Source organism: Protomyctophum parallelum (genome assembly GCF_964188405.1).
Source record: "Protomyctophum parallelum genome assembly, chromosome: 10".
In the NCBI taxonomy this organism is placed as follows: domain Eukaryota; kingdom Metazoa; phylum Chordata; class Actinopteri; order Myctophiformes; family Myctophidae; genus Protomyctophum; species Protomyctophum parallelum.
This window is the reverse complement of record NC_139704.1, coordinates 28,501,692-28,512,992: the sequence shown is the minus strand read 5'-3', so window position 1 is coordinate 28,512,992 and position 11,301 is coordinate 28,501,692. Positions and strand designations below refer to the sequence as shown.

The 11,301-nt window shown below is 42.4% G+C and overlaps 2 protein-coding genes across 2 annotated transcripts; both read left to right on the top strand.

Annotated features, from left to right (window-relative positions):
* The first annotated feature begins 1,460 nt into the window (after window positions 1–1,460).
* On the top strand, window positions 1,461–5,161 carry LOC310866041 (F-box only protein 5-like). Its single transcript, XM_083775333.1, has 6 exons — window positions 1,461–2,096; window positions 2,205–2,375; window positions 2,953–3,043; window positions 3,837–4,034; window positions 4,327–4,600; window positions 4,758–5,161. Exons 1-5 carry the CDS (start codon window positions 1,468–1,470, stop codon window positions 4,585–4,587), a joined length of 1,350 nt encoding a protein of 449 aa, XP_083631459.1. The 5' UTR covers window positions 1,461–1,467; the 3' UTR covers window positions 4,588–4,600; window positions 4,758–5,161.
* A 1,687-nt stretch (window positions 5,162–6,848) lies between these two features.
* On the top strand, window positions 6,849–10,859 carry fbxo5 (F-box protein 5). Its single transcript, XM_083775848.1, has 5 exons — window positions 6,849–7,405; window positions 7,526–7,696; window positions 8,057–8,147; window positions 9,652–9,849; window positions 10,229–10,859. The coding sequence occupies exons 1-5, from the start codon at window positions 6,894–6,896 to the stop codon at window positions 10,487–10,489; spliced, it is 1,233 nt and encodes a 410-aa protein (XP_083631974.1). The 5' UTR covers window positions 6,849–6,893; the 3' UTR covers window positions 10,490–10,859.
* The last annotated feature ends 442 nt before the right edge of the window (window positions 10,860–11,301 follow it).

Below are 11,301 nucleotides of genomic sequence, written 5' to 3'. Positions count from 1 at the left end.
TGGATCTCCCTTGAGTCTGAAATAAAGAGTGAAATGAAATTAATTGGCTATTTTGTTGAAATGTGATATACATATAGGGGCTTACTACAGTAACTACACAACAGAGGCCTGGCAAAGTGTGGTCCAGCCTTCAGGGACCCTCCGGGTTCATCGAAGGGGTTCCAAATGGACTCTTATTTGCAGGGCTGCACACTCAGAGTTATGGGGGTCAACCACTGGCTTCATTTCTAATCAGGTTTATTTCATTTTGGGGTCATTGTTTCCATATTCAATGAATCAACATAACATAAAAAACAAAAAAAAGTAACACCAAAATTCAATATCATCACAAATAAAACACTATACTGGTAAAGGTGGGGGGGTAAAGGGTTGGTGTCAAAAAGCAGCGGGGTCCTCCTTTAGTAAAAGTTATAACTATACAACTAAAAAGTAAACTATAGGCCTACAACTCCTGGGTGGGTCGGGGTCAGGTCGGGTTACTCTCTGACATCATCACGCCTGTGACTGTCTGGTCTGGCGCTTGCCCCATGGGCGCTTCCCATTGGATACAGATTTAAAGCTAACACTTGGCAGCTGGGCATGGGCGTGCTGAGTGCGCTCTCATTCATTGGATGCATGCATTTTAGCACCGCTTTTAAACGAGGAAGGAATCTGGCGGCTCACTGTAAGTACTGTAGAAGTAGTACTAAATAGCGGATTCTCAGTTTGGAGACTAGAGCCTGTCCCATGGAAAACTAGGAGCGTCAGGTTAAGTTTTAACACGAGGTAAGAATAAGAACGTACTTAGTGCATATACGCCATGATCTTGCTTTATGTTGTATTTTGGATAAGTATAGCCTAGCCTACATGCAGCTGGTTGACGTGTCCACAACTTAAGCTATTTACTAGCAAGCTAATTTAGCTAACCTTCTTACTTTAGTATACTACTTTCAAAGGTGTTAAAAAGTAATTTTAGAAATAAGTTAAGAGGCCTATAACTGCACGCAAAAGAACGCAATGTCGTCATTGTATTTGATAAAAAAATGGCTATTTAGCTTTAGTTGCGCGCGTAAATTGAGTGCGCCCCAATTGTCACTGCAGCAATTCAATAGTTTCACATTCAAGTTGGGAACTAACTAGACAATCTTATAGTTGTCAGTATTTAATTGTTAAAACGTAATGTTTGTTTAGTCGACTATCTAGTAGCCTATGTTTGCGTTACCTTGCGCCAAAATGCATACCCCGCCAAAAACTGTGTAGAACATAACAATACTAGAGGAAATGGCCGTGTATTCCGAAATACACATGCATGGTTTCGGACATCCAGTGTGTCTCCCACATTTAGTCTAAATAGCCTAAAATATGTTTAAGAGTACTGTAACTACTAACTACTTGTCTACATGAACTGTGTCGTTCAGTTGGATGTTATGTCTACTATCTTAGCCTAATATACAATCTCTGTTTGCTTTTCCTATAGGGGTGATCTTCATGATTTGTGCATCTCCACTTGAACTAATCGTGATAACAATGAAATGCCCATCTAGTTGTGAGGAGGTCAGGGCTCCATGCAGCAACATGGAGAATGACTTGACTGCTGCAGCTACAGCAGCTAAGCAAATGCGGAACACCAAAACCTCCCCATTGAAAGAACACATCTCAGCTAAACCCCAGTTCACACCCGTGGATGTGACTACTGAATCGTTTTTTCTCAACAGTGGGCCAGTCAATGACAAAGAAAACAAAAATACACACAAAAGGGAGCTGTTTATCCTGGATGAGGTGCTGCAGGACAGTGGCTACCTGTCCCAGTACAACAGTAGAAATGATGCTGAACATGGAAGTGAGGAAGAGCACTCCACCCCGACTAAACTGTGTCAAGAAAAGTCAAGAGCACAGACTCGTTCTCCATCTAAATGTTCTCCATCCAAATCTAAGGCAGCCGTAGCCTGTTCTGGAACTGTATTGACTTCTACGCCTAAAATGTGTCACTGGAAGAAGCTGTCACAAAACTCATCCACCACTGCTTTGTCCCAGAGTAACTACAACCTGCTGCCCATAGTGAAGTTCCAGCAGGCTGTGTGTGAAGAGCTCGGAAAGAGCTTTCAGAAAAGCAAGAGGTACAGTCAATGGCAGCAACAATATATCTGGCATAAAAGACATTTAAAAAGTTTGATTCACCGTATTTAACTTTAACACCCCGCTGGTCTCTATTTGTGATGTTGCAGGTATGACTGGAGTGTGGTGGATAAGGTAGCAGAGCACCACTTATTGGACAGGGTGATTGGAAGGCATATGGGGAGGGAGTATATGGATGTACTATCCTCTCTGCTGTCCAGGAACATGAGGGCGATGCTGACCAACATACTCTCTTTGCTGGGAGACATGGACCTCATCAGGTAAGGGGGAAACTGGAAATCTATGCTTGTTTGCTAGTGGAAATTATAACTGAACCAGTAAAAACGAATGGATTTTTATTCAATAATTTAGGTAGCATAGGCATCAGGCAGGGTGAGCACAGCCAAAACTTTAGGTCAACAAAAAATGGTGGGAGATTGGTATTTAATGTATTGCTGCTAGAGGCGGGGCGACTGTGGCTCAAGAGGTAGAGCAGGTCGTCCAATGATCCATGGGTCGGCGGTTCGAATCCCGGCTCCTCCTGTCTACATGTCGAAGTGTCCTTGGCCAAGACACTGAACCCCAAATTGCTCCCGATGTGCTGGTTGGTACCTTGCATGGCTTCCGCCGCAATCGGTGTATGTGTGGGTGAATGAAATGCACAATCTATGTAAAGCGCCTTGGATAAAAGCGCTATATAAATGCACCATTTACCATTTAGAGTAGGCCCTTTGTTTGACTCATGATGTTTTGGCGAGAATGATCCTGTTTGGCTAATGGTACAAATTTGTATACCTGGTCCATCCACCCACATCCTGTACTGCAATTTAATGCATTTTTTTTTAAATGTTTTCCTAGGTGTAGAAAGGTGAGCAGGTCCTGGAGGAAAATAATCAATGAAGATTCAACTGCTCGCAATCGGTGTAAACGGGCTCGGGCAATGCTGACGGTAAGGACACAAATTCACTACAATCTTAATAGATGGTCATGACTAGCTCATGCATATGTTTAATTACACATGGAAAGTGCGAGGTAGAATATAGGCTTTCAGTTCTCAAAACTCTGCCCGAACCCGACCAAGCCGACCTGAGGTTTTCGGGCTGGACCTAAAATGTATGGTAATCAGTGCATCGTTGAAAGAATATATACATTGCATTTTTTTTAATAATAAAAATGATAGTTCTCTTCCGTCTGTTTGTGTATTTATCTATTCTGAAGATGGTGCTGACTCATTTCACATTTACTCGCAGTCTGTAGAGTTCTCAAATTCTGCCCAGACCTGACCTGACGTTTTAGGGCCCGTTCGGCGACTCAGGCCTAAAATCTATGCTATTAGTTGGGCAGGGCCTTAATATTCAGGCCCGTTGAGAAGTCTATACTTTGCCAGAGTAACAGTGTAAGTCCGTACATCTAGTCGACTCGACTCTGACAACTGTCAGTTTAATGACTTATAGACTTTATTTCCATTTGCATGTAGGACCCATAGCTTAGACTGTGCTGGCTTTTTTTGTTTGTTTACTTTACACAGTGGTCTTGTATAATGAATAATTTTTTGATTTGATTCCTGTCCTCCACTTGTGAATGTTGGTAGTACAATATTGGTAGCAAGCTGTAAGTTGTTGTACTATCAACATTCACATCAACATCCCTCCATGTTTTATTTGGAACTGGTGCCTATTTATTCCTGATTGCTGTGTTCATCATCCCCCAATGACCCCATATTAATTCTGTATCTTATGTAGGAGTCAAGAAACTCTTCAGGACAGGAGAATTGGTGCATTCTGACCAGAGATGCTGGCCTCTCCAGGGTGGTGTTATCCGGCATGCAGTCTCTTGCATCCTCCACCCCTTCCACATCAACCACCCCGAACAACAGGGCTCGCAGACGAACCCCTTCCTCTCAGAAGTCCAATGATTCTCGCATCAATGAATACATACAGGTTAGTTTTCTGTTCATATCGGGCCAGTATTGTTTTTTTAAAGCCCCATTTGTGTGATATCTGGCTCTGGCCCCAACTGATAATGGGCGCTCTAAAAGCTTGGCTATGGCAAAAAGTGTTTGGCTATTTTTGACAAAGGTATGTATGCATTGGGATGACCAGAAATTAATCACAAACCTGGTTTGATAGACTTGTGTCACAGTGGGAAACAAATCTGCCTGTTCACACAAAGAAATTAGTTTAATTAATTTAGCATTTTGCTCAACATTTTGCGTTTATTTTCCCCCAACAGGCAGCCGGCGGTCTTAAGCAGCATGAGTCTCTGCGTTCTTGTATACGCTGTGGCTCTCCTGCTAAGCACCTGGAGGAGGTTCAGAAGGCAACATGCACACGTGCCAGCTGCGGCTTTGAATTCTGCACCTGCTGCCAGGAAACGTTCCACGGCTCTACCCCCTGCCGAACGGTGAAGCCCCGCATTGCTCGACACTCTTCCGGGATGTCGGCTATTCTCCCAGGCAGTGCTCGCAGCAAGAGAAATGTAAAGCGCCTGTGACGGACAGAATGTGGTGCTCTGTGTACAAAGGTGTCCGTTTGTCAAGGGACATAGTAGACTACCACTGAGGATAATGGGCCAGTTGCCTATTATGTGGAAGGAATAACCATCCATGTCTACTCATTGACCAACAATCAAATGCACACGGCTCCAGCCCTTGTGCACTTGAGTGGCACTTGAGTGGAAAGGGTGTTTGTCGCCAATATTTATTTGGACTAAAAAGTCCACAAAAAAAATTATCTATCAATTGCATACCCCAAGAAGCCTTGAATGATTTATTTATTTTTGTCCTTACTATGCCAATAATTTGATGACCGGCGTCTCCCTCCTACTCCGCCAGTCATCAAATTATTGGCTCAGGAATACCCAAACCAGTCTTAACCAGCCATGTATGTCAGACTAGCGGGATGTTGGACTAATGTGCCCAGTCCCCAGGCTTCATGGGGTGTTTCATTGAAAGTCAATTTTTTTCAGTGTTTTTAACCAAAGGTGCTTCATTGCATTTTAAATGTTTTTATCTGTACAGTTATGAAAGTTATATTTTATGGCAATGAAAATATGTGAATATGTATACGTTTTCGCCAGTTTCAATAAATGCATTGAATGTATTGTAATTTTTTATTATGCATGTAAATTGTATTATGTAAATATATTACATTCAAACTCTACTGTTTCTTGGTATAAATGTACTTAAAAAAAAAAAAATTATGCACAACACAACATCCCCACTAGTACAAATTATGGCTTAAGAATTCAGATCTTACTGTTTGGAAACTGAATTTAGTGTGACCTACAATTGTAGCTTAAAAAGGACAACTGTTGGAGACCAGTATTCCTTCTGTAAGCTTTTTATGTTTCTGCCAGTGGAACGTGGAAGTAGCGATTCAGATTGGTTACTTGGCATTAACTTTTGTATCACGCACGATGCACAATCCTGTCTTCTACACTAGATGGTAGTATTGTCACAGTCGAATTTCTGGCCAAGAAAGCTTTAGTGGTCTTCAATTCAAAGCCGTCGATCTTGTTTCTCGTGGAATTTAAACAAGTATTATATTATTTGCTCATGGATTGCTTGCTTTTGATTGATTTATTAACAGTTTGCAGAATTACAGTACATTTCTGCGAACGGTGCGAAGAGAAAAGAACTAGACTTCATCACGCCGGCGTGACTGTCTCGCCAGTGCTATTTATTGGCCACTGGCCAGAGTGGCTCTGTGTCTCGCGCGCTTGCCATTGGATATAGATTTAAAGCTATCGCCATGCAGCTGGGCGTGCTGCGCTTTCATTGGATGCACGAATTTTAGCACCGATTTTAAACGAGGAATCTGGCGCTCAGCAATTTTCATTCTAGTATACTAGTATGGATATAGGAAGTGGTGGTAGTAGTGTAGTCTGATGGACCAAAGAGAGCCTGTTGTTAGGACTAGGAGACGATTGTTTTAATATAAAGGATAAAAGGACACTCTAAACACGAGGTAAGAACGTACTGCATATACAACATGATGCTGCTTTATATTGTATTTGGTAGAACATCTGGTTGACGTGTCCACAGCTAAGCTAAGTCACTAGCAAGCTAATGCAGCTAACCTTCTTACTTTATACTACGTTCAAAAGTGTTGAAGTCATTTGAGAAATATGTTCAGCCACTGTTAGAAAAGGCAAAAGAATGCTATGTCATTGTATTTTATGTTAACTAGCTTTAGTTGCGCGCGTAAACGGAGGGCGACCCAATTTGTCACTAAAGTAATGCAATAGTTATTAAAGTTGGGAACTAACTAATATCTCATAGTTGGTGTATTTAAGAGTTAAAGTTGATGTATGTTTTAGTCTACTTTAATACCAATCTAGCTTATTTGCGTTATCTTTGCGCCAAATGCTTACCGCGCCAAAACTATTTGTAGAATGTTGCACATTTCTCGTGCAGAAGAAAAACGACTAGTAGAGGAAATGTCCTCTTTTATATTCGCAATTCACATGTATGTTTCAGGCATTGTGAAGAGCTGGGTGTCTCCGTATTGAGATATGTGTCTAAAACTAGTCTAAAACATGCTTTAGTCCTAGTAGGGAGTACAGTCTCCGAGACTAGCTTAGCGTAGCCTACATGAACTGTGTCGACCAGCTGGATCATGGTGTAATAAATCCCGTAATTCTACCGGTGTTTTATATACATCTCTTAGCCTAATGTACCATTTCTGTTTGCTTTTCCTATAGGGGTGATCTTCATTTGTGCGTCTCCAATTTAACTAATAGTTATAACAATGAAATGCCCATCTAGTTGTGAGGAGGTCAGGGCTCCATGCAGCAACATGGAGAAAGACTTGACTGCTACAGCAGCTAAGCAAATGCTGACCAAAACCTCCCCATTGAAAGAACACATCTCAGCTAAACCCCAGTTCACACCCGTGGATGTGACTACTGAATCGTTTTCTAACAACAGTGGGCCAATCAATAACAAAGAAAATGACAATAGTCACAATGGGGAGGTGTTGCAGGACAGTGGCTACCTGTCCCAGTACCACAGCAGAAATGATGCTGAACATGGAAGCGAGGAAGAGCACTCCACCCCGACTAAATGCCGCCAAGAGTCGAGGGCACCGACTCGTTCTCCATCTAAATGTTCTCCATCCAAATCTAAGGCAGCCGTAGCCCGTTTTGGAAATGTATTGACATCTACGCCTAAAATGTGTCCCTGGAAGAAGCCGTCACAAAACTCAGCCTCCACTACTTTGTCCCAGAGTAACTACAACCTGCTGCCCATAGTGAAGTTCCAGCAGGCTGTGTGTGAAGAGCTTGGAAAGGGCTTCCAGAAAAACAAGAGGTACAGTCACAGCAGCAGATGCAATATATCTTGCATGTCATCATCACAGTTAAACAAATTCACAACTTTTTATGTCATTTGAGCCTAACACCCTGCTGGTCTCTATTTGTGATGTTGCAGGTATGACTGGAGTGTGGTGGATAAAGTAGCAGAGCACCACTTATTGGACCGGGTGATTGGAAGGCATATGGGGAGGGAGTATGTGGATGTATTTTCCTCTCTGCTGTCCAGGAACATGAGGGCGATGCTGACCAACATACTGTCTTTGCTGGGAGACATGGACCTCATCAGGTAAGGGGGAAACTGGAAGTCTATGAATAGTTGCTTTAGTGGAAAATATGGCTAGCCGACAGCTCAAATTCAGGATCCATAAAAAGTTTATCAGCTAATGTGTGGAAAAGGAAGAGAATACGGCAATAAACTAAAGTACATATGTATTCGTCATTATTGGAATATATTATCTGTATTTTAATGCATTACTCGTTTAATTGTTTAAGTTGTATTGAGGTCAGAAAGATTTGTACAACTGTTGCAACCGGACTAGGGGAAACGTGAGCAGTGAGCACTGCATAAAACGTCCCCTCCGACACCTGGTCTATTCACATCTTGTACGGCAATGTAATGTTTTTGTTTGTCTGTACGTTTTCCCAGCTGTAGAAAGGTGAGCCGGTCCTGGAGGAAAATAATTAATGAAGATACAGCTGCTCTCAACCGGTGTCAACAGACCCTGGTGATGCTGACGGTAAGGACAAAAACTCACTCCCATCTTTTCATCTTCTCTGGTTATGAGCAACTCTTATACGTTTAAATGCACATGGAAAGAGGTAGCTCCATTTGGAACCTCTATATCTATGCTGCTACACTTTAGCTCCGAGATGAGCTCCCGTCCCAGGATATCCCTTTCCCTACAGGTCGAAACGGGGTCTAGCTGGGTCGAGCCCGCCCACAAACAGTGGTGAAACGGTATCAAACGGTACTCTTTTCAAAAACTAAAGGTGTCAGATCCGAGATACACTTAACATTTTTAGTCCGGCGTCAAACAACTGCTTAAATCAGGCTTTAAATAAAAATGTAGTCCAGTCAACCCCCGTTCGCATGTGCAGTACTGCTTCCGTAAGATTGCATTGGGTAAACATGGTACTGGCTGACAAACAACCACTTTGTAAGCAGTGACATTTTTTAAGTGCTAGACTTAAGTTTACCAACTGTTCTGATACCTTTACTTTTTTGAAAAGGGTAGTGGGTTGATAGTACTGTTTGTGGACGGGCTCGACCTGTGCAGGGATATCCTGACACGGAACCTCATCTCAGAGCTGCATATAGAGGTTCCAAACGGAGCTAAGAAAGAGGTAGAATGTAGGCTTTGGCTAGTACTGGTACGAGGAGGCGTGATCATATCACTCCCGTTCTTGCCTCCCTCCACTGGCTTCCCGTTAAATTTAGAATTGATTTTAAGATTCTATTATTTGTTTTTAAATCCCTGAACGGTTTGGCCCCCCTGTATTTATCGGCACTCATGGTCCCTTACACCCCATCCAGGGCCCTTAGGTCAGCTGACCAGCGGCTCCTGACTGTGCCCAATTCCAATTACAGGTCCAGAGGTGACCGTGCCTTTTCGGTGGCCGGCCCCAAACTCTGGAACTGTCTACCCCTTCATATTAAGTCTGCTCCCTCCTTAGAGGCCTTTAAGACTTTACTCAAAACCCATTTCTTCTCCCTGGCTTTCAATGTTTGACCTAATTAACCTGTGTACTTTTTGTGTTGCTTTGATTTTGTTTTACTATGTTATTTGTGTCATGTTTCCTGTACAGCACTTTGGTTGGCCTCCTGGTCTTTGAAAATGTGCTCTATAAATAAAATTTGATTTGATTTGATAGTACCGTGTAACTTTTGTGTAATGAAACGGTTTGCCAGAGTAATGGGGTCATTGGGGTGTGTGTGCGTGCATCTAGTTGACTGGCAACTGTCAGGTTGACTTCTAGACTTCTATCTTATTTCCCTTTAATCTCCACAAAGTGATGCATCATCTTGTAAGACACGTTGTCAAATCCATCTGTAACTGCTTTGACTCCTCAACTTATGTCAACATAGCTAGCTCTGGTTCTTTCTGGTTTGATACTTCATTTTATATTTAACCAAGGGCAGAAAAAGTATGGATTTCTTTACTGTACTACCAACATGCAATCAACATCCATCCCTCCATGATGTTAATTCATTCCCCATATTAATTATGTGTCTTTATGTAGGAGTCCAGAAAATCTTCAGGACAGGAGAATTGGTGCATTTTGACCAGAGATGCTGGCCTCTCCAGGGTGGTGTTATCCGGCATGCAGTCTCGTGCAGCCTCCACCCCTTCCACATCAACCACCCCGAACTACAGGGCTGGCAGACGAACCCCTTCCTCACAGAAGTCCAAAGTTTCTCGTTTCAGTGAATTCGTAGAAGTGAGTTTGGCTTGAGTTTTTGTTTATATCGTCTGTATTTATTTTCTATCTGGTCCTAACTGATGAAGGCAATTGTATGCATAGTTTTGAAAACTGGGCATGTCATATGGAGAACATTCGGCAAAATTAGCTGATCTACATGCTTGCCTATTTTTGGTAAAGATTTTTTGCGGATGCAATGCGTTTTCATGTCTGCCATTTTTGACACAAGAATTATGAATTGGGCATTGGGGTGAATAGAAACCACTCTCAAACCTTAACCTGGTTTGGTAGACTTGTGGCACAGTGGAAAACCTCTGCCTGGTCAGGCAAAGAAATGTTTGTTTCATTCATTGAGCATTTCTCTCTCTTAACAGTTGCGTCTATTTTCCCCTAACAGGCAGCCGGCGGTCTTAAGCAGCATGAGTCTCTACGTTCTTGTATACGCTGTGGCTCTCCTGCTAAGCACCTGGAGGAGGTTCAGAGGGCGACATGCACACGTGCCAGCTGCGGCTTTGAATTCTGCACCTGCTGCCAGGAAACGTTCCACGGCTCTACCCCCTGCCGAACGGTGACACCCCGCATTGCTCGACACTCTTCCAAGATGCCAGCTATTCTCCCAGGCAGTGCTCGCAGCAAGAGAAGTGTAAGACGCCTGTGACGGACAGAATGTGGTGCTCTGTGTACAAAGGCGTCCGTTTGTCGAGGGAGATAGTAGACTGTACCACTGAGTATAATTGGCCAGTTGCCTATTATGTGGAAGGAATATCCATCCAGGTCTACTCAATGACCAACAATCAAATGCACTCGGCTCCAGCCACTGCCAATATTTGGAATGTAGAATTTTATTGGAGTTTTATTCAGTGAAGTTTTCAATGAATGGTGCGTCATTGCATTTTAAATGTTTTATGTACAGTTGTATGTAATTTTAATGTTTTTATGTCAATGTTGTAAATATTTATACGTTCGTTTTCACACGTTTCAATAAATGTGTCAAATATGATGTTTTCATTATGGGTCATTTTGTACATGCCTGTAAATGCATTACATTCATAAACTCAACGTGTATATTCATTGGTATAACCTACTTTGTATATAATTATGCACAACACATCCCCAACTCTCAAGTATGGATTAAGAATTCAGATATTACTGTTTGGGAACTGAAATAAGTGTGGCCTCAAGACAACCAAATTACATTGTCATGGGTTCAAGGCAAGCCCAGTACATGATGCCTGTCAAACACTCATCCTTGCTGCTTCCCCATTCCTGCTCTAATGACATCTTTAAAACCGATTAAACTTGCTGAGAATTGTTTTGCTAAACGATGACAAAGGCCTACTGTCTAGGCTACATAGACAGTATTCTGCTGCACGGTGTGGTGAACTCATTTTACCTGCATTTACTAAGATCAGTCAGACAATGATCTGACATATCCTTTGGTAATGCTAGATACAACTGACATGGACAACT